The sequence below is a fragment of the Apostichopus japonicus genome, chromosome 13 (genome assembly GCF_037975245.1).
Source record: "Apostichopus japonicus isolate 1M-3 chromosome 13, ASM3797524v1, whole genome shotgun sequence".
Lineage (NCBI taxonomy): Eukaryota > Metazoa > Echinodermata > Holothuroidea > Aspidochirotida > Stichopodidae > Apostichopus > Apostichopus japonicus.
Genome location: NC_092573.1, coordinates 14,592,894 through 14,616,855, shown reverse-complemented (window position 1 = coordinate 14,616,855; position 23,962 = coordinate 14,592,894). Strand labels below are relative to the sequence as shown.

Below are 23,962 nucleotides of genomic sequence, written 5' to 3'. Positions count from 1 at the left end.
TTGCTGTGTGTTTGTTCTACAGGGACCCTTCTGTCGGGTTCTGTAAATAAATATATACATTTAATAAATGTGTTCTATGTTACGCAAAGGATGTGTGTTACCACATGTAGGTAAAGGATGTGTGTATGAGAATGTGGTATTTGTATTCATTTATTGATCCACGGCGCAAAACAACAAAAGCATCTGAATTGTGAAATGAATTGCTACTTTATTTATCTACAGGGAGTACTACAAACAAGTACAAGTAACTACGCCAGTCAGTCATTTAAGAATTATATATGTTTTGGTATTACAATTTTTCATGTAAGTGTGATCACTAAGCCTCAAATGTCAAGTGGCTATCTATCAATGTGTATATATAAAATATATTGTGATCTATCATGTCGATTTTAAGTATACTGTTATTAAAGGATGGTTTTTGGCCCACTCACTTAATATTGCCATTAATTATTGAAACTGGCTTCAATTGCAAGAATATTTCTCACTCAGGGTATTCTTTGGTGTAGTCGAGTGTGAATAAGATGTCATTGTACATACAATTCAACTTAGTGGTGTCACTTACTTTCAACAGTAACCCCAAACTTGTCACACTGGCAGAACTCTTTTTTGTAATCTATTTACAATTTGGTTAGCATTTAATAGTGCCTGTACGTGACTACTGTACATGCAATTTAAGAGCTCTCAGGAGAGAAATAACAGGATGTTACAGGTTTGCTAGTGGTTCAATGCAACAGACTGCTACAAGAAGAAACACAGTTTCCAACAAAGTATTCTTCTCTTCTTGATTATATTCCATACATTCAGTATAAAGATATGGAGATTATAGAGGTATTATTTCTTGGTTAGCATTTAAAAGTGCCTGTACGTGACTACTGAACATGCAATTTAAGAGCTCTCAGGAGAGAAATCACAGGATGTTACAGGTTTTCTAGTGGTTCAATGTAACAGACTGCTACAAGAAGCAACACAGTTTCCAACAAAGTATTCTGCTCTTCTTGATTATATTCCATACATTTAATATAAAGATATGGCGATTATAGAGGTATTATTTCTTGTACCTAAAATAAATTTAAAGGTTCTGGTTTTAAGTACAAATACAAACTTAGTGAAATTTCCAGAAGACACTGATCAGTTGTTAACTAAAAAGTCTGTATGTGTTTTTTCAACGCAAACTAACCAATATTTGACTTTTTTGAACATCTAACACGTTTTCCAGTCGTGACTTTCCTGTCTCTGTTACCTATAAAGTATGTTATAATCTAAGATCTACCCTATAGCCAGATAGAAAAACTGGGAACCTTCTTGATGATTTCAGAAAGGGTCTTTAATTGGAGGTGTAGTACAAGAATGCTAGTTCTGAGGCTTAAGCAGATCAGAGTGTGATCAGAGTGTAAGGAAGACGAGATAATAGATGAGTGAAGTCAATTCATATTTTTGGTGCTCATATGCAGAATGGGGAAACAATCGTGATATATTACCGCAGAGAACCAACCACAGATTCTTTTTGTATATCATTTGTGATGTCTGGCATTGCCATTTTTTAACAGATGTGAGAAATTCTTGTTATGAAGTTCAGGTACATTTTCTTCTGTGTACAGTAGCCATGCTTAGTCTCCAATTGTTCTCAGACTTGGTCTCATACTGTATTTACAGTGACCTGCCTCTATTACATATTACCTTCGTAGGTTTTATGTAAAAATAGTTGATAAAAGTTGACACAGATCGTCCACAGTCCATAGTCGTCAATATTGAGCATTGCAGTATGCACACTGTACAACTTGTGTGCATTTAAAGATGTAGTGTGCCTTCAAAATCTAACAGACCTATCCTTGTGCCCATGTTGACAAACACAAGTTTAACTCACCCAATTCTTTGCAATGAGGGTAAACTATGGTGAAATTAAAAATAGGATAAAAAGGTGGCGGGAGGATACATGATTACTAACTCAATGAGGATCATTCTATTCATCAATCCCTCTTCCAATCTCTCCCCCCCCCCGGCACCACAAGCTAAAAACGTTCATACTCAGTACCTAATAATGGATGAAACGAGAAGCTTTCATAATAAAAGATGTAGTTAACATTAAAGCTTTATATGTATCTCTAAATTTCTAGCTATTACAAAGTGTTACTGTCACAGTATAACTGATATTTCTCTTCCTTTCTTCCATCTTTCCCGGAGTTGACTCTCCCCCCCCCCTATCCCTTCATCCCCCAACCCTTGCATGTGCTGTTAACTGAAATTAAATCAGGTTCTGGTAATGAATTGTACTCGTCAATGCTTTCATAGTATTTATGAGTACAGCTACCTGTACTTATTAGCAAGTTGGGAACAAAGCCCGCCTCCATGAAGCATATTAGCTGAGCTATATATATATTTATTATTATGCAAGTGATATTGGCAGTTACTTTCTCCCATTACCGATACATATTTTAAAGAGTACTGCAGTAATTTATATGCTGTAACAGTAAAGTTTCTATCATGATCTCCTGTGGTTTAAGCATAATTCCATCCAGGTCTTCTTACCTTGCAATTAATTTCTTCTGTCATTAACGAATGATATTGGCTGTCAAAATGATCTCTCTAGGAAATATTGATTGTTCAACCTGAAACCACAATCCAAATCTCGATCGAAAACCTAATACACTGCATAACCGATAATGTTGTGTGCAATTGAACTAGACCTTGGGTCAGCTATAGTGTGGCTGAATATATTTTGGAAAGTACTGTACAAAAAGTGCACAGCAGAGAGAACTGGGGCTTCCTAAAGCAGCCTTTTGTGTAGAGTTGGACAAAGTTTCAAATCCAGCCTGACTGAAACTTAAATCACATAACAATGTTGTTTATTGACTAGAATGATGATCATTTTCTCATATAATTTCTCTAGCTACCAAACAGGCTCAGTAGTTCTTCACCACATCATGTTTTACTGTAAATAAGAACATTCATATTAGAAAGATTACACAAATGTTTTTAAAGTTTGGACGACTTTTCACTTCAAGTTATCAGCAAGCTTGGGTCTTGGCGCTCATTTAGATCTACACCACAACACATCAATATCAAGTTTATGAATAATTTTAAAATTATATTGTGTTAACTACGTTAGGTTTACAGATTTTGATTTTGTACCTAAATGCCCTTTGATCCCAACATAAAATAACTGGGTTCTTGTACTCACCAGTTTAGGTGATGTCCATATCTGAACTTCTCAGTTCTTGGAGTTATCATATTTACATATTCAGACTTTCATCTTTACTGACGGAGCCTACATCAAGGAAACGGTTTCTTGTGCGGTATTCACTGTACTTGAAATACAGTACATATTAAGTATGAAGTTCATCTAAGCTTGTAACTTTTTAGTTACCATGCATCTTCACACAGCTGCTTTCATATCTTGGATTAACTCAGATGAATACACAAGGATCCTAAGGTTCTGGGGAGACAGGTTAGCGAGTAGCGAAGAAAAATTTCCGTCACCTTGGGGTACCCCACCATGGGTGACCCCTGAGAGTAGCTACTCATCCCAACTGGCAAAGGATCTACAATATTTCATCCTCCCTATGGAGGACAGGAGGACTTGGGTGTTGACCCAGAAATGTATCAAAAGGTGGCACAGTACTACAAAGTTTACTAATTTATAGACAAGGTACTGACTGTATATACATTAGATGGGAGAGTACAAAGTTAGAAGAGATAGGTAGGTACTGGAGGACAATAAACTTACCTGTGCCCTTTATTATTAAATAATATGTGCATGGTCCACTAGCTGCTACTACGTGTACATTACTGTTTTCTTAATTGTTAACGTTCTGCAGAATAAATACATGTACAGTACCACAAAACTGTGCTTAGTATCAAAACAGATCATTTGATAAAAATAAAATGTTAAGGTTGAGATCAAGAAAATCATTTCCTCTATAGGGAAGATCAAAATCGAATAAACCAAGGCAGTGCATTTGCGGTTCTGAGATCCAGGAAGTACTTCAATGTACAGGACATGCCTCAAACTGTAATTCGAAGTATTCTTAAACAGTCATCACTGATTTCATTTCCAGAGACAGTGTTGGATACATACATGTAGTATGCATCTCCTACTTGTCGCATGCGGGCAGCACGTCTGCGAGTACTGTAAGTGAAACTATGAATTATATCGGTACATCACAAGCTCTAGTTGTTTATGGGTCACAGCAACTATAGTACTGTACCTTCAACATCCACTAGTTCCCCAAAAACTGACTGGTTTGGGGGTATACGATCGATCGGCGAAACTAAGTCTACATTTGCAGTGTGCACTTTCCCATCTACCTAGGCTACATGACTGGAAATATTTTAGCATTTCGCCCTCTATTCCTACTTCCTGCAGGATTGCTTTTGATTTGATTTTGGATTTTCCAACTTCTGGAACTCATTCACTGTTACCGTTAAAAAGCAAAGCACTGTATTTAGTATTCAACTTAAATTTTCCATGTGTTTTGTATACAGTGTACTATTTTTAACTATATTATTATCACAAGCTTAAAAATTGCATAGTCCACAGCAAAAATATTGTATCTTAACTAGCCATTGGTGTTAATTTTCATAAATTTGTGATACGTAGTTGACAGACTTTACATTTCTTTAACACGATTTTAGGTGCTCCATAAGTGTAACTGCAACCACTTGATTAGCATTCTAATTCAACTATATTCTATTTCAAACAAAATGGAGAATAACACCTGAAAGATTGTTGAGCTTATCACACATTGTTTCATGTTTCTTCAATACTGTTGTGACAAAAAAACTATTTAACTGAATGTTCAATTATAGTACATGCTACTATAAGCATGTTATTTTATTCCTGTATTATTATACTGTATAGTGTCGTAATATATAAGTTGGATCAAATTTGCTATTATTTTGAGTATACTGGTTGGGAATTGTTGTGAAAAAAATTGTCAAGAATTGATGATCAATTGTCAGTTTAACATGATGGTGTACCACTATAAAGTATATAAATGGTACTAATAATATAAGCATACTGTGCTGTATATGTTACACAATAGGCAATGCACAACATATGAATTAATATCTACCTTCTGCCCATCTTGATCCTTTGAAGTAGTTACGACCACTGCTTTCCACAGCGTTTTGATGTGAACCTTCTCGATCTGTGATCAGTATCATTGCAGGCAGAGGTCTGCTCTCATTTGTTTTGAAAATGTATTTGATTACAGTACACATGTAATTCTTGATGAATTTGAGCAAGTCCAGGTGCAGTACATGTATGTCACTGTAGTACTTAGATTAGCATACAGTGACATACAGAGTAGCAAACCCACCCTGCCAGGATGTACCCTTACGCTAAGAAAAAAAAATAGTTAACGGTGACTGGGCTGTTCCCCAGAGGAGGACAATTCCTCTGGGGTTTGACTCACAAGCCCTCTAGACACCTGGTTCCAAAACAAGGGGCCCCTCCCTCTGCCAGAGCTAAAGCCTTCTCCCAATTTAAACAATGTAATGTATCTAGGAAACGTTTTAGATTATTTTTTTGCGTAGGTTATGTGAACTAAGTATTTAAGCAAGAGATCATGGATTATGGGGTCAAGAAGGAGGGTCTTTTTTTGAGGATTTTTTGTATTAAATAATTAGTTGGTCAAAAAGTGGCAAAGATTTTGCTGCTTCAAGGAGCTTACCGGTGGCAGATTCTAAAGACTACATTATTTAGTTGAGTTTGTGGTAAGAGGGGAACTAGGCGGGTTATAGTAGGATAGTATAGTGATATTATGGGGCTCATGAAATAATAATTTCGAGAGCTTGGAGGTTTACAAACTCAGGGCCAGTGTTATCTATAGCCTTTATGTGATCTTTGATGGCAATTAGTTTAATTTAATTTTTAATTTTAAAAAATTTAAAATTTATTTAAAAGTTAATTTATTTAAGTCTTTCCTGAAAAGTATGTAACCAGGGATATCTAAGTGACACATGATATTAAGTTTGGTTTCTTGGATGGATAAAACAATAGGCTGATGGATATCAATTTCATTAAGTATAAGCGGTAGCTTTGGGAGGATATTATTTATGTTCAGGTGAAGGATTGAAAGGTAGTTTGAATTACTATCCACCTGACAGTGGAGATAGACTTAAGATTGCTGGAGGGGAAAAGGTTCTTGCTTAGTTCTTCCGTTGTTAGTTTTATGTAAAGATGTGTGATTGCCGAGATTATGGCATAACTTATTATTTCTGTAACGTTACTTTCTACGTTTGCTTTTTCTGTTACCGACTTTAGTACTTCTACCACGTAGGCTACCAGGTTTACTTGGATGTTGTTGTTTTTTGTTTATATGTTTGGGGGTAGCTATTTGAGCATAGGAGCGGTTTTGGATTTTGTACAATTATAGTTAGTTTTATTTCTTGGAACTTTGGGCAGCCTTTGTAAAGTGCAACATGACAACCGCCGCAGGTGGCACCTTTTTGTCTTCTTTACTTTTGTCAGTCTTTGACTCTATGGTTTCCTCTACATCGAAGATATTTAGTAAGTTTTTTGCAATTATTGAAGGTGTGGCCTGCGGTTACTCATCTACATGGGCCTTGAGTGTGGTCGTTAGGCTGAGGCTACTGAGAACATGGACTGGTATGGATGGCTGGAGTAAACTTTAGGTTTGCTGTTCCCAAGCTTCGTGAATCCCGATTTTGAAAGCTTGCCTTTTTTGGTTAATTACTTCCGAGCTAGTTTGCTTAATGGAGCCTCAAAGATATCTTTTCCCAACATGAGAGGTCCTAGACTGAATCTCTGGCCTCGCCCGCTGGCCACTTTGTCGCTGAAAGGACACAGGTGAATCCAAACTGCACCATCAGCAGTGTTAACCTTGCACACTGGTCATACAATAATCTGGCCAAAGTGTCTAAGAGCCACAGGACTTGAGCTGCTTCCCTGTCCAGGACGTCTTCGTCTTTCCGGCGCTGCTGGTGATGCCTGGGCAGTACTTCCGCTGCCATGTGCCGAATGTCGCAGAGCACTACATACTGTACCTGATTGAGATGCCATGTCCAGGTCCACAAGGATTTGTTTCCGTTTTCTTTCACTAGAGGTCTCTGAAGATACCCGAGGACATCACCTGTTCAGCTCGGAGGCACTCCATCACTGGAGGTTTGAACAGTTGTTCCATACATCAATCTGGACCATGTCTCGAAAAACTTGGATGTCCAGGCCATCCAGATCTGGAGCATCTTCCCATAGATGTCTTGGAATCGAGAGAGGGGTTGTTCCCCAAAGCCAGTGCTGGTCTGCTGTAGGGCCTTGAAGGTGGGCTTGTGGTCAGAACCGACGCCAGTCTGTCCCAACAACTCGGAGTCTGTATGGTTGTCATTACCTGGGGGACCAGAGCCAATGCTGCTTGTGGTGAGGGAGCCAGTGTTGTCCCAAAAACTTGCTTCCTTGAAAATTTACCAGATGATACCTGTCTCTCACTCCACTTTCCCGTCTACCTCAGCTGCACTTAGATCGTTTTTAGCACTGCGCCCCCCTCTCTGCTCACCACCCACTGCTCCCCTCCGGATCCATAAAAACGAGGGGCTAGTTTGCCCCGTGCCCGTTTAAGGAAAGGTAAACAATCGAATCAAAAAGTTGATGAGAGCTCCGCCAATCGTCAGAGAACTCCCACCAAGTGTTATGAAGGTGAAGTGAGTGAGGTATATCGTGCAATATCGAATACAGTGTATCCACAAGTCACCGTAAAGTGTATTGGATGAAAGTACAACGATAACACCAAACCAGTAAGTTTTGGGGAATTTACCAGTCTCCCGCTCCACATCTGCGTGGAGTAACACTGTTACAATGATATTAAAAAGCCCAAAATGCGGGCCATACCCGCAGGAACTCCGAAAACTACATGCCAAAAAGCCTCTTCCGATGCAAGAGTGCCGGTCAGGTTCACGGGCACCAAGGTCACCGGAGTCTTCCATGCTTCCGCTCTTAAGATCTCCTCCAAAAGCCTAGAAGGAGTCTGTTTATGCTCCAGGATTGAGGGGGCTTTTGGACAACAGGTCATGTTTCCATTTGAGAGAACGTCCGCTACTTGATTCTGTTGCCACGCAATGTGGAAAGCCCTGAAGAGGATGCCGTATGTCGGCACCATTGAAAAGGGTTCCATATTCCCTTGCTCGTTGATATAAGCAACCACCATGTATCGTCAGGGAATGCAGCGACTCTGTAGCTCCTGATCTGCTCATGAAAGTGGTGGAGTGCTATTGGTACCGCTTTAAGTTTGAGCTCGTTGACATGGAGACTTTTGAAGGTTCCGACCAGGTCCCCGATGCTATGGGTGCCTTCCAGTCCTTTAAGGAGGTGTCCCATGTGATTGATGTATAGGGCCTTTCTTGGTGAAATGGCCCAGTTTTCGGTGTTTGCCCACCATAGTAGGCGCTGTGGGTCGAGCGGAGGCATTGGAACTTGTAAGGTCGGATTCATCCCAGCTGTAGAATCTCAACAGACGCACCTGCTTGGTCTCATCTGAAACCTGCAGAACGGGATGTTTACTTGGCTGGCCTTCAGCCCCAGAAGTTTTATCAACCTTTTGACACCTTTTGACATCGTCGAGCATGTGTAAAGCTAGTTGTGTTAGCTGGGTAACTGGTTTTTGGTGATGGGCAGACTGTCCCCTCGGTGAAATCTAGTTGGGCTCTGAGGTTCTTGACTTGCTGACCCAAAGTTGAGTTCGACTCTCCCTGTAGATCACCCATCCCAGGTGTGTCAGTAGTTCTACTGCGAAAGCGGTGTTATTCGTCTGGTAAGACTCGCCTAAGGCCAACCAGTCGCCTAAGTGTACATGGGGCATCCTCTGTGACAAAGTTATTTTACTGCCATGCCTGCTACTCAGGTGAATATTCTTGGTGAAGTGGCAAGGCTGAACGGAAGGGCTATGAACTTGAAGTCTGTCCCTTTGTAGCTGAACATGAGGAAACCTCGATATGTTGGGTGGATTAGTACATGAAGGTAGGCATCCTGCAGATCCGCCATCGATGCCCACATACCCCTCTTGAGGGATGGTATGATGACAGAGAACATTAACATCTTGAAAGGCATTTTGGTTTGATGAACGCTCTGTCTAGTGACCTGTTCTTGGACTTGCCTTTTGGGAGTGAGAAAGAATGATGAACGGAGAGGGGTCCCTCCTTTTCCGCTGCCTTAACTACCGCGTCCTTTGTCCAGCAATGCCTGGATTTCTCTCTCCAGACAAGCCATTGGTCTGGATCCTCGGATGTATCTACATGTACGACGATCAGGTGAAAGACAAGAAGAATTCAATTTTCAGTTGCAGGCTATCAACAAAATTTCAACAGTGCCTATCTTTTCATCTGGAACGTCAAGATCATAAGGACTGACAAGACCTTCTCACTATAATAACAACTATAACAATGGCACATTTGTGACTGGTTTAAATGTCTGTTAACATGGATGCAACTTGTAGTAGGATTATATGTACCTTGGTAGAATCCATAAGTATTGCACAAGTATTGCAAAAAGTATTTTCAAACTTTACAGTATGTGTGTCTGCAGTAATGTTACTTGAGAGAAAGAGTCTGTGTCCCAGGGAAGCAAGACACAAAGAGGTTTGAGTCCCATAGAGAAAACTTGTTTCCCGATCGAACACCAAGATCGAACACTAATTGCATTTATTGTGTGACCTAATTCGCCAAACTAGAGTATAGTTGTACAGATGCCATCGTATCACTGCCTAGATATTTTGTGTATGCTCAACACAATATGTAGGGCAGATGATTAGTATTAATTTCAGTAGATGCACTTGTATACACGTACAGTACCTTAGCTTCCCTGTTTTACAGGGGCGGCATGCCCCAGTCCCTCCTATCACCCACCCTGCCCCTCTTTCAACTGACTTTCACCACCCTGCTCCTCTTTCATCCGCCCTTGTACTTTCCTACTCGGCAACTCTGTAGTGGCTCCATGCTTTGACCTCGCAGCGATTCCAGCAACTAATTCTTCAAAAATACCCTTACCTACAGTATGCAGATATCTCGCTAAATTCTACGCAGTTCATTACTGCATGTACATAGGCCTGTTCGAACTTCAGAGTTTTAATTGCACATGTATACGCAAATCCTCAAAACCTGGGAAGATTGAAGATGCAATCATAACGCCCTACCTGTACATGTACAACATGTAGTCAAAACTTGAGTGTATCTTGGAAGATTCGTTTCTTGCATACAGTAGCATGTAAGCGGTCTTCTTGGTCTAACAATTCTTACTGTAAGCAGGGTCAGTATTAAAAAATTGTTAAGGGTGGCAATTTGTGACTAAATCACAGCCGGGCTGCGAATGCCTGTGCGAGGGTTATTTACAGTAATATATGAAATTACATTGTAACTACCTACAAGACTGCATTAAATATTCACTTCTAAAAGAGCATAGTTAACCCAATTGATCAACAGTTTCAATCAACACTTTCAATTTGTATTGAAAAATCTTGCTTATAAATGAAAATACTATGCAGTAGGTAGGTGTGCACGAGACCTAAGCCTTTGCAGAACCTCCTTACAACTTTGAGATGCTACTCGATTAGCACGACTTCGTACATTTTCCCAATTATTTACCTTGTGTTTTAGCTGCAGAATGGGACACAAAAATGTCAATTTTATCCATTTTACTGCCTAAATCAAAGTGATCTTTAATCCAATGAAAATATAAGGCTGATAAAGCAGCTATTTTCTACAAGTAACAGGTGTTGAGTGAAAATCTGAAAACTTTTTGCTACAAATCATGGTAGCGATAACAGCAACCTTATCTCAAAACTCCTTCAATTGTTGTAAATGTTAAATTGTTGTGAATTATGACCGATTGCATGTGGAACATGCCTCCAGAAATAGTTTAGGATATGTTTGACTACCTTAAGTGGATTGGCATTCTGACATGAAACATTTGTTTCTTTGCGTTTTTGTTTTAACGAACCTAATATTATCCTACCGTAGTCAGTGCATGGCACAGTGAAGCCTAACCAACTCGGCAGTTCCATGCTTTTTTGTCGAAATTTTTTTACCAAAATTTGATTTTCTGCGTGCCAACTCTAAAGGAGTCTTGGTCATTAACTTATGAATTTTAATATCACGGAACTCGGAATCAAGTGGTTACAACTTGTTAAAGTTTTGTTTATTGCAGTAATTTAATGCTCTTTTATTTTAACATCAGATGGGGATTTATGTTTATTGTTAGTAGTCTACATGGGCCGCTAGAACTATTACCTACTATGTAGGGGTTGCCCACAGGAGCATACCCAAGCCATCATGATATCGATGTTCACTAAATATACTTAATATATGAACGCAACAATATTTATGAATGTCTTCAAAAACATATTACGTACTTCGCAAGCTCAAATCGTTCCCTGTAAAAAGTTCTTGTATTAACATTTAAATGTTTTCGCTGAATGTTTATATATGCTATGTGAAGTTCATGAACAACCTCCGCACATGAAAAACTCTCGTACATAATGCACTTGTATGTAGCAAACCATTTTACAAACTTAAATCCCATTGAGATTGGTCATTGACAAAAATCAGTTTACAACTTAAAACTTGCTTCAAGGCGGTATATAGTGAGTATACACGCGGGAGGTGAAATGCACACTGTTTCCTGGAATAGTTCTTTGACATAAATATTTTCAGTGTGTCCCCAATATCAGCCATTGTACGTACCTCATAGGACCAGGTGCAGTCCACTTCTGCAAACTTTCGAACACATCTTCCAACTTCTACATCTTCGTGTACACTCCAAAGGTTTTTCAGACAGTAACTAATGTGGGGTGCAATACTTTTCAAGGTTTCCCTACTAAAAATCATTCCAGGTCCACCCATGCAATAGTTCTCTCCATGTTTTAAATGCAGAAGACCTTTCTCTTCTGTCTTTCCAAGTCCTACTTGGCCCACGTAGAGGCGCTTTGTCCCATTAAGGGATCGTAGGAATGGTTCTAATTTGTAGCCTTTAATGTAAACATCATCATCTGCCCTCATAAACCATTCATACTTGTCAATAAAGTTATCATGCATGTATTTCAGCATCATAAATGACTTCTTTTGTGGTGGGTAGGCATCATCTACACCTTGTAAGCTTACTAATGGCAGGTTCCACTCTGCTGGTACCTCGGACAAACCGCTGGAGAAAAACGTTACTTGGCCAGGAATAGTTTGTGCCCATGTCCGATTGACTGCTACAGCACGTGTGGGAAGAAACTTTGCTGCAGTCATAACCCCCACAAATATCAGGTTTTTAGATGGTACTGAAGCTACTGTACTTTTAGAGTCCACCCGAGAGCAATTTTGCCCACTGGGTATGACCCCTCTGCGTCCTAAGTGATGTAGTATCCATGTTGCTAGAGTGAAGCCTAGCACTATCCCTGTGAACAAAAATGCCACAACGCGGAATCCAGGAACGGATGACCGTCGCAGAAACATTATGACAAGTTCTCCTTCTTAGTCTTTTCCTGCGATACACTTGGAAGGCACAAATGTCACACTCCTTGAGTCATTCTGATGGGTACGGCCGTCTGAACAGGTGTAAATACACACCAGTACTAGCTTAATCGATGTAACTTGTGTATACAAGCACAAGTAGTGACATAGAGTTCACATTTCAGGAAATATTTACGTAATTAACCCACGCATAGCTTAAAGCGAGTTACTTGGGGCTACGGAAACCCTAAGGAAGCTTCAATTACACCCTTTCAAGTGTTAATTTGTCCTGTTCTTGCAGTGTTTGCAGCCTTTGGGAAATTTTCTATATGTCTCCTCGACTGAGGCGTTGGCCATGGAAACAATACCCAGGCTACTTCCGTGTGTCACCTTACAGACTTTAACTTGAAAGACTCATGGGGCTCCTTTATAAAAAAAAAAGTCATAAAGACTCTGCATGAACACAACAACAACAGAAGTTATATCATCGCTAATTAAAGTAAATAAAATAATCTCCATATCCTTTCCGTGACTGTGAAAGCTAGTCAAGTTCATGATTCACCTGAAAAGATACTGCACCCCCCCCCCCCCGCCCCCCGAAGGAGATGGTTCCGGAGTGGTGAATCCGAAGAGGGGACTTATTAGGGCTATAAGTTAGGTCTTTAATTATGTCACGTATGATTATGCTAATAACTGTCTTTACTTTCTTTTGTGGAATTGAAGGGGCTAGGGTGAACACCCGACACCGCCCTTGGTGATCTACGCCTGGCATCTCATTAGACTACGTAAAAGTTGTACTTTTTGGTATCGCTTATTTATTTCAATTACAATAACTACATAATAATGAAAATTAACAATAATTAACAAAAAAAAAAAAAATTAACAATAACCTAGTAACCTTTTCTAGTTTGGCCCTTTAACTGAGATGTCCTTCATTGCGTACACAACTAAATTGTGATAAAAAATATACGGATATGACTTTTTTTCATTTAACTTGAAAATAATTAATGAATAAAGATGTGGTAGTCAATTCACATACATGGTAAAATATTTTTCTTCAATTACTTCTTACATCTAGATTTATATTAGAGGTACTTCTTATTCTAATATCAAAAGAGTTCCAGAAAGATACCTTTGAAGGAAAGTCACCTATAAGAAAGAACCCTGGGCACTAAAAACCAAACAACCGACCGACTGATCCGCTCTCACCCAGTCCCTGTACATCGAGACTGTGAATGTGTGATCATTGTCAAGGGTGTATGACGATTCCTCTAGAAAGGGAACATATAGTCTAAAGCTACACATGATGTTAGCCAAAGATACTTCTTTAGTACACCGAAAGTACTCCAAGGTGATTTCTGTAAACTTTTTTTTAAATATTTTTAATTATTAAATTTATTTAAAGTCTCACAAAACGCGTCTCACAAACATCATGCTAGTCAATGGAATTTAAATTTATTCTCACATTTAGTATTCTGGATACACTACTGTCGCCCACATCTTCCATCGGAGGGCAGTATTTAACCCCAGTGACAATTGTTAATGAACTTTTTCATGCACAAATAATGATTCAACGTGATTTGAAATTGATAAATTATCCATAACAGTATATACTCCAGTCCAGTCTTAACATAAAAAACTACCCCTCCCAATGTTTATCTGACCGCATCTTTACACACACAAAAACGAGATTCAATAATGGTGAAGTCTCTATTTCGAGTTCGATGAACAATGCGGTTGTACACTATATTTAATATACTCGCTATATGCTTTGTTTAAATGTTGATCAAAATATAAAGACGCCTAAATGTTTGTCTTGGGTTGACGTCTTCAGCTTCGAACAATATTTTATTTTATTGATTTATTCGCATTATTATCCAGGGTTGCTTATTCAGCAAAAGCTGGTTTCCAACAAGGCCCTGCTTTTTACATTAAACGTTATAACATAAAAAAAAAATAAAACATAGCAATACAAAAACAATTAAATGTACAGATACAAAACAATTAAAGCTGTAAAGTGGAGACAACTACAACATAGATAAAAATGGAAATAAAAGAATTATCAAAAATATAAGAATAATCTCAAATATAAGAATTACCAAAATATATATAGAAATTATTTAAAAAATAAGAATTAGCAAAAGTTTAAAATATTAAAAAGATAAAAAAGAAATAGTCGTTCATGGTTTAATGCCATTAAAGTTATTACACTGTAGATAGCCTATTAATCACAAATATACACTAAGGCAAAAGTCAGAAGTGGGGATGGCGGGAAGCAAATACTAACGAAATATTAAATTATTTAAAAACTGTAACTTATTATGATATGCAATAACATAAAGTGTCTATGCTTATCATAGAAGGGCGATTGAACAACAAGTTTCCGAAATGAGTTAAATATTGTTCTAATTGAGGAGATATATAATCGCTACTATGGCGATCAAGTTTAAATATGACATCATCGTGTCACACCCCCCCCCCCCCTCCCTTTAAAAGTCAAATATAAAGTATTTGTGATTAGAGGGCGCGCGATGATAATCAATTTGTTGCTGTACATGCCTGACGACAAATCCCTACGTTATTGCTCTCTCCTACTTTACAGGTAAGTTGATGAATATGTTTGGTCATTTAACAAACAATGAATTGATCATTAAATGTAAAACATTTTACTACCCTAACTAATGGTAAATCAGAGTCAATGACTCTCAATTGTAGTAAATATCAGGATAGAAGTAAATCGTCGCTAATTAGCAGGCCTAATGTTATTAGTGTGCATGTTAGAATAGCCCATGCACGAGGCGACGATCGCCTGCACTTGTAGCCACTAAAACGTATTGTTTGTTATATTTCATCATTAATTCAGCCTTTATATTTAGTTATTCTGATGATAATCCAGTGCTAGGGTGCTTCGAGGTTAATGTATTACATGTGTTTTTTACCTGGGTTATCAAATTAGGTGTTTAACCAGAATTATTGCAACCGCTATAAAAGTCAATTCGAAAGGTTGTGGATGAACATGAACGTTCAGTTAGATGAACGGTTGAGCGCCGGTACGGTTGCTATGCATTGTCTGGGCAGTGGGTACTAATTAGGAGAATCCTGTCAGTCATGTAATGGTCTGCGCATGCGAAGTCGGTTTTAACTAGGGAACCTCTTTATTATTGTCTACTTAGGAATTCCTCAGGGACCGTCTGAACAGTTGTGGTATTAGTTTGTAATGTTTTGGGCTCATTTTACAAACGGATTTAGGGTAAAGTGTAATTTATTTACGAAGTTTTACCATTCATTTGCTAATTTTTCTTTCCACTGTAATTATATACCAAATGGAGATTGAGATAACTTATGCATTAACTCAATTCTGTAAGACTTGCCATTTTCTGCTCAACAATTTAGCTTGTTAAAAAATCTTGTATCTAAAGTTTCTTCTCATATTGGCAAGAAATCACTAAGTAAAGTGACTTTCTGTTTGAAGAAATGCTACTGTATGTATCGGCAATGCATGTTAATAATGCATCAACCAATGTTTGGTGTTGTCTTTTCCCTATTACTGTGGTTGGATCACCTATGGGTGAATATCATGTATAGAAGACATTAGTATTTTTAAATGTAAAATTAAATCATGACATTTATCAATGAGAGTGTGGTTTCCCTCTTTCAAAGAAACAGAAATTATATGCTGCTGCAAGACTTATGCCCTTGTGTTTTCATGAACAAATGTGGTAGTTTCATCTCAACGGAAAGATTAAGTTTATGAAAATGTTTCAGGAACCTTTATTTGCAAAGTAATTTTTCAGTTTTATTTTTTTATTTTTTCAGTCTATTGATTTGCCCTTGGATTGGGTAACTATTTTGTCTAAAGGGGTTGTGAAGTTTATAAAATACCAATACCTATAGATGGTACATTCACATTATGGATGCATCAAATTGTGGAGTATAAAATAAGAGGTACATTTTAAAGGCAAACAAAACATTATTTATCAGTGTGCCACTATGATGTCACACCTGTTTGCTCCAAGCTCACTTTTGGTACGCAAGGCGGCAACTTCAACTGTTCTCAAAAACTGCCAAACGAGATTTTGACCTGGACTATTCTTATAAGAACCATCTTTCCTTTCGGACTGTTTAATCACCGCACAGCCTACATGAAACTCAAGAAATAAACAGAGGAAAGAACAAATTCATATTTCATAATTATATTTCCCTTTACCATTATAGTTACATTTTTGTTGTTTTTTGTTGTTGTAAGGCCAGCCTAGACAACCTAGCGTTCACAAGCCCCTGGGAATACGAGGCAGCCATGCATAGTGTGGGAAGTTGCTTTAAAAAGCTATTTGTATAAAGAACAATGTACAAAGCATTCATCCACAGCTGGTAAAGGGCGCGCAATGGGTATTCCACTGTTAAGGGGTGTGAACGAGTGGAGGAACAGATTTAGAAACATTGCATTGGACTATAAAGGGAGTTTCAACTGTTAACCAGAGGCTGAATTTATTTATCCACTACATCATGTTCCAACTTTTACTGTGACACAGTATAAAGCTTTATTTTTTTGGGGTAGTTTAGAGGCAGAGTTGGCTGTCCTGAAAGCTTAACCTTAATATATGGCGAGGAACCATTTATCCTTTAATTAATCTGGTTGTCATGGCACCTTAAACAGATAGGTTTGTCATTGGCAAGACTTGTGCTAGGCGGATTAAGCAACTTTACAGTGAAAGTAGTGTTTGTAAGACCTACATTCTGGTGCCACACCTGATTGCAGCATTTCAAAACCAGCTGATGTAACCACCTCTTTAATTTTCTCCACACCACACATTGCTCCTAGCCCAACACCACCAGCTCCTAGTGAAAGAGGTAAGCATGCCAGCAGACTAGCAGAATACAAATTAACAGCTGCAGGTACCCTATCTATGTTGTCTTTTATAGCCGAGTAACCATGGCAATCGATTATGGAGAGCAGTCCACCTGGTCCAAGGATCCTCTTGATCTCAGCCAAACATGTCATCGGATGAGCCAGATCATGAAATACATTATTCATGAAGGCATATTGGAAATGCCCTGACCAGTCATCTGGTAAATTGGAGATATCCCCTGCTGAAAACTTGCAGTTTTTCAGACTTTCTTCCTTGGCTTGTTTCTTGGCTCCTTGGAAATTTATGTCTACAAAGTCCACACCATGAATTGTACTCTTAGGAAATGCTTTAGCTAATGCACAAGTAGACACACCCATGCCACAGCCTAGATCAATAACTTTTATTCCAGATTCTGTCAAAAGTAAAGAAAGAAGGAAAACAAGTTTTTTAATGGCAACCTTTTGTGTTCGTTTGTAAAGATAAATATCTAGTAAAAATATTAAACTTGGAAAGTAGGTAGAAGAGGGGTATTTCAAAACTTAGAAATTTGTCAGTTTTCCAACTATTTCTATTCAAAGTAAACACTTTGTACAGGGATGTTTTATCTGAGTTACAGATTTTACACTCATGAGACTGGCCAAGAAATCCTCTATGCAAACTCTGGAAACCCACCAGCATCAAACTGCTTACGTTGTTCCATTTTACTCTCAGGTTGTTATCCTCAGTGCCAGAATAATCATCTAGAGCTGCAAGGAACCACCATTATTATGCTTGTCTTAACTTGATAATTACCCAGTTGAGTCTTCAGTTCTGGAAACAAAGGAATGAAGCTGCTTGCAAGATGGTTTTTCATCCAGTGCTCACCAAACTTGGCGGTGAGTTCAAACTTTCCGGGATAATCATCGTACGAGGTGCCTGGTAATGAAGATACACATTTACAGCTCTTGAAAATTACCCGAAAAGCCATTACATCAAGTATTTCACGTTTTAAGGTAATTAATGTGGGGATAGTTCACATAGTATAGCATAGCAAAGAAAACTGCAATACAAATGGAAAGATACAGAGCAGTGGCTGCCTCCCCAGGGGCATGTCCAAAGGAAAAGGGTCTTGTCTCCCACCACTATCATCGGTAGGGGGAGTGGTTCAGTCGGAGGATTTTTACCTTTTGGTCGGAGAAGAATTACACCACTCCTTTCAAGTTTGAACCCCCTCCCCCCCCCCTTTCAACTTCACACGAGAAATTCAAGATCATTATTAGCAAAAACCTGCACTTAGACCTCATTATAGACCTACTTTTGTCCTGGGAGTGGACCTCCAGACCCCCTACATAGGACCAAAGGTCATACTGCCTCCTTTGTAAAATTGCTGATTTGCCTCTGGCCCTTGCACATGTTGCATGTCCCTGCTTAAATCAATCATGGAAAATAAAGTCCCCCCCCCCTGCCTTCCCACCACCACACCACCTGTGAAAAGCTGTACATGCCACTATACAGTAGCTTATAAGCAAGTAAAATTGATGTGCTTATTAAATTGCATAAACCTTCAAAACAAAAGCTGCCTTACTGAACTGTTAGCCACAAATCATTACAATAGTCTGAATAGTACAATTGAAAGAGCTCTAAAATACCTGTTGGTCCTGCTTCCAGAAAACTTGCTTTGACCTTGTCAAATGCATTCTTGGTGAGGTTGACCATGAAACTGGCTTCATGAGCCATCATACCAGAAACACCTTTTGTTAGGTAAGGCACACGGTTGGCTGGTAGGAAAAACTTGTTGCCAGTGGCATCAATACTGACAACCTTGGCGGTAACCATGACACCCAGCCATTCACGTATGTACCTGTACAAGGCAATGGTATGATGTGTTGAAAACGTACAGTAAGACAGAAAGAACACTTATTAATCTTAGATATATCTGCCATAGTATTTTTCAATTCATTTACAGGGCGTAGCCCTATTCAGACATCATTCAAATGAGAAAGTGGATTACAGGGAGCGCCGAGGGCATATTTTATCGATAAACCTTTGACATCGATATGATATGTTCAATGGGAAGATGGAATTTGGAGGGCATCTCAGTGTTTGGTGGTAGCCTGTGTTTCAAGGATCATGATCAAATATCAAAGTATCTGTAATACCTCCTCCAGAAACAAGCATCTTGACTGAAATACTTATATCCATGTCCAAAGAATTAGAAGATAAACTAAAGTCACATACATGTGTAATTATTCATCAGTAAGTGCAAAAAGATGGTTTGAACATGACATACATGTACAGTATTTATACAGGTTGTGAAATAATGATCTTGGTTGCACTAAAACTGTGTCAATTGATGAACTTTGTAGCTCAGTACATGCATGGAAATAGCACGGAAGGTCATATACATAATTTATTTTATGGGATTTTAGGTACTTTTAACAACTTCTGGAATAGTATCAGGCACATTTGTATTTAAATGTTCAGTTTCTTTGGGAAGCACATGGAATCAGAGGACAATTCTGGGGACACTTTTACTCCGGGGAAAGATATCGAGGACAGAAATCTGGGATAGATATCAATAATAGATCATCTCAGGGTACCAGCAGCACTGCCATTTGTACAGAAATAGCAATCATGATTGACTAAAGGAGTCAAAGTGGGTAGAATTCAAAGATTTACAGAAAAAGAAGAGGCACCATCAAATTTTTCCATACCTTGGTCAGCAACAACAAAACCTACCTGTAGAGTACAAATAAGACACGTTTTTTTTTCTTGGTACTGTACATTATAATTGGCATGCTGCAATATTCTACTTCAGTATAAATTTGATCTTTCGTTGGAGTTGTAGAACAAGATAAGAAAACCATTAGCTAATTACAACGTGCTTAGTTGATAACTTCAGCGTAGTCACCTTTCTTTCATTCCAGCGGCAGCTGCTATCTCCTCACTACTGTTTGGCCCTGACAGCTCAGCCATCACATCAAACAGACCAAGATCATACCCCATAGCAATCATCACGCTTGCACAGCCATGCTGAATAATTTCTGTCATCTGTGGACCAAAATCTTCACTCAGATCGGTTTCACCTTTTGATGCCATCTGCAAATAGTAGACATGAAACAAATTATTAAATCCCAAAGATGTTTCCAAACAGTACAAAATTTGAAACCTAGCTGTTAAAACTATATTAATCTACAAGATGATATAATATAAGTTTAGACTATACAACTGGAAAACAACTTGTTCTGTAACATTTTCTTTGTCTATAACATTTTGTCTAAAAGGCCCTGGACTCTTTATACGCACATCATACAGTAGCACCACTACTGTTAAAGGCCCTATCTGACAACCCGAAGTTCAATAAATAAGTCTTTCTGAATTAAAGTCTATAAACTTGTTGGATGTGACGTTTGTTAGAATATATTTATGACTGAGTACTGACATATCAATTCAGTGACCAGACTAAAGAAAACTTGAAGAATTCTAGATATGAGTTCACCCCCTGGGCCCCCACCGGAGCTTTACCCATGGACCCAATCAGGGGCTCCTATAGGCTGGCAACTTCACCCCACACAATAAAAGCTTTGCCCCAAGGCACTCAAGGACTCCTTCAGTTTTATCCATGTTCGGTCCATTTATGTGTTATGTCCCCCCCCCCCATTTTCAATTCAGATCCACATCCCAGGTCTGGGCCATTTGGGCCCATTTCCATATAGGTGGTTGCTCTTTACCTGGTCATCGGGTTAATAAGCAGTTGTTGATGTTTATTAACCTGTTCATCGGGCGAAGAATAAACAGAACCATTTGCTTACATTCCCCATCATTAGGGCATAGAGGAACAGATTTTGTAAGTAATCTTTGCGATTGTTGGTACGTATGTAACAACATAATATGGTCCTATTTACCAATGATAAGGTGAAAAAGCAAAAGCAAGTTATAAATTTCCTGATCATTACATGTAGGTGGACATTTGAGGTGATCGGGTAAAAAAGCAGGTGAAATGTACTTTTTTTCCCGATCGTAGAACTGAAGTCACCCTTGGTCACTTCCTGATCAATTAAGAATGACAACTGGAAAGGATTTTTTTTGTAAGGCCTAACCTTTACCAGTAATGATGTGTTAATTTGCTAGTAGGCAGGCAAATACAGTAGGCCTATGCTCTCCAGGACTTACCTGTTCTGGTGAGTTTGAATAAGTATTAAACCAAATATTGTATCACAATTAATGTGATCTGTCGGGAGGCATCTTTGCATGGCATGTTTTTATGATATAGCTAGTAATTTTAAAAGAGAAAATGCTAAGATGCAACTTATTAGGCCTGGGAAGTGCCATTTCCAGCGATCTGGGAGGCATTTCCAGCCGAAATTTTCTTGTACGCTTCGCGCCAACCATGGTGGCGCTACGCTTAGATAGTTGGCCTACATTTTCGCCCCTCCCTTGGCAAATTCCTGGCTACTCAACTGATGACAACAGTAGCTTTCCCATAGACTGTCTAATATTAGACCATAGGTAGGCAAAGCACAGCCCATTATTAATTACCAAATGACCAGGGGTAAGTCTGGGTTACAAATCCCTAGAATGAAAGCTTAATTATGTTGCCTAGTGGACTGAAATTACATAGGCTACAGATTACAGCTGCTGATCTAGTAGGAAACACCTGTAGGCCTACCGTAGTGTACATATTACGATTCCACCGAGTAACATGATTGTACAGACTTACTGTAGCATGGTGGGCTCATAATTGACGCACTTAAGGATTTGATTAACGATATCTATCAAGGAAAAATCCAAATCACTCGACTGTATGTTTTTTTCATATGTGTAGTTCCTCGGAAATGTTATGATCTCAAAATATTTAAGGTTCTGTTCTTATGCACCGTACAATTGAGCAGAATTTGACCACAAAATGTCTGCCGTGTCAAGTTCTTTCATACCCCTAAATTGACACATTCGTTGTAAAGCTAACTGTAGTGTAGGCCTTAGTATACATCCATTGACTTTAGATGCTGTTTGCTATGCTCTGAGCCTCTAAGCTCAGACTGGTCAGGTTCCAGAGAGCAGTGTTATCATATTGAGGTAATGTTGGTTATTTTTAGGGAGTAAGATTTCCAAATGACCAAAAAATGTGCATAACTGGTGGGAGGGTGTTAAAGCTTAAAAGATACCACAATTTGGTCAGCAAATAGCTGAAATGGATTCAAACTCATGAAATATGTCATTCTGCTTGACTGCAAAAAGTTTAGGTGGCCTGCTGTATCGTTGCTAGTAATAATTGAAGGTGCGTCAATTACGGGGGTGCGTCAATTATGAAGCCTTTACTATACATAGGATAACATACATGTACTGTCAATAGTCCTACAACTTGGCTACAATATATCGTGATGCCTAGGCCTACACAAGTCTGACTACAACTACAAGAAACTGCTAGATTATTTTCAAATTATGGAGGCAAGAATGGGAGAAAAACTAAACTAGAAAAGAAACTGGCACCAACCTCCCCTAGGAATTCCTAGTTCCAGGTCTCCCAATGAATACTATGCTGTATTTATATACTGCGTGACGTACTGTTACAAGTTCAATTGGCTCAAGGTGAGCGGTCTGTGCTCCATATCCAACCCACCAAAGTCGTCCCTGAATTGCTAAATTGACATCATCGCTGCAGATTTGCAGAGAGACACATCAGACCCAAAGATCCAGCAAGCTGTCCAACAAAAATTTAACAAATATACTGTTACTTGTTAAAATGTTACTGAATTAGGCCTACAGGCTACAGTAAGCTTGTTTGTACTTGAAAATACATTTACGTACCATCATCTACAGGCGCTCTCAACGATTATGATGAATGAGTGTTGCCGAAGACACAGACACAATGTCTTTGCCTAAGAAATAATACTTTGTACGAAAAACGATAAAGTGTATTTTTGGTAGCACCTGTGTCGTTGCCTTTTAGAATTATTTCTGTGGGCGTCACTACTTTATTTGCTCAAATTATAGCACGCTATTGCTAGGAATGTTTTGTACTTACACAATCGACCTGTCAGGGTCGTAAATCGACCTTCAGACTCTACCTGCATATCTTCTTAACACCATTTAGACTCCGGTGAGCCAGCTCAACCACGCGAATCAGTCTCCCTACATAAAGAGGAAAATGCTACCGCTGTAATATTTCCCTCCCCTATCTGCAGAGGCCGGCGCAATCACAGGAACGAATCGCTCAAAGCGTGATGAATGGTAAGGGTCGACCCAGCGCATTAGGCAAAGAAAATTTTGCAGATACGCCTAAACACCTTTATTAGGCTCATTGTGCAAACACTGCGCGGAAATATGTGCATATCTACAGTGTAGTTAATCATACAGCGTTCACACAGACCCTCGCTGTCATACAAGATAAAAAACTATGTGGCAGCTAGGCAGACTAATTGGTAAAAAAGAGGTCGTTTTACGACCAAGGCAGGTCGATTACGTAATCTCAAGAAACTTTTTCATGATAGCGTGCTACAGTTGGGGTCTATACCCAAAAAACTTTTAATTAAGAGTTCTATGATGGAAGATCTAGTCGTCGCGTGCACCGACAGCAAACTTACGAATGTCACATGGAACGCCAAAATCGACCCGGGTTCGATGATGTACTAAATATTTCTCTACTTTATCGTGGGTCGCTAAATATTATAATTCGGTATCCACTAGACTAC

General features: G+C 38.9%; 2 protein-coding genes across 9 annotated transcripts in view; both read right to left on the bottom strand.

Annotated features, from left to right (window-relative positions):
* LOC139978501 (chondroitin sulfate synthase 1-like) overlaps positions 1 to 12,850 on the bottom strand; it is a 31,735-nt gene extending 18,885 nt beyond the window's left edge. The window contains exon 1 of the mRNA XM_071988784.1: positions 11,689 to 12,850. Within this exon, the coding sequence (XP_071844885.1) occupies positions 11,689 to 12,444 (756 nt within the window). The 5' untranslated portion in view covers positions 12,445 to 12,850. The remainder of the gene's footprint in view (positions 1 to 11,688) is intronic.
* A 3,768-nt stretch (positions 12,851 to 16,618) lies between these two features.
* LOC139978471 (S-adenosylmethionine-dependent methyltransferase Rv2258c-like) lies at positions 16,619 to 23,578 on the bottom strand. Of its 8 annotated transcripts, none has more exons than XM_071988729.1 (6): positions 23,296 to 23,577; positions 22,765 to 22,971; positions 20,182 to 20,369; positions 18,920 to 19,131; positions 18,084 to 18,206; positions 16,619 to 17,703 (listed from the first exon to the last, which is right to left on the bottom strand). In XM_071988729.1, exons 3-6 carry the CDS (start codon positions 20,367 to 20,369, stop codon positions 17,135 to 17,137), a joined length of 1,092 nt encoding a protein of 363 aa, XP_071844830.1. In that variant the 5' UTR covers positions 22,765 to 22,971; positions 23,296 to 23,577; the 3' UTR covers positions 16,619 to 17,134. The 8 variants fall into 8 exon arrangements, with proteins under 8 accessions (XP_071844830.1, XP_071844831.1, XP_071844832.1 ...); XM_071988730.1 differs by lacking the exon at positions 23,296 to 23,577 and adding an exon at positions 23,079 to 23,269; XM_071988731.1 differs by lacking the exon at positions 22,765 to 22,971 and having other exon boundaries at positions 23,296 to 23,578.
* Positions 23,579 to 23,962: the final 384 nt, after the last annotated feature.

Bases quoted from the DNA above. Each gene is read 5' to 3' on its own strand.
- LOC139978471 (XM_071988727.1), bottom strand. The intron at 18,207-18,919 runs GTATTTTAGAGC...CTTCATTACCAG, and splicing joins TCTGGAAGCAGGACCAACAG to GCACCTCGTACGATGATTAT. The intron at 17,704-18,083 runs GTAATTATCAAG...TACTTTTGACAG, and splicing joins AGAACTGAAGACTCAACTGG to AATCTGGAATAAAAGTTATT.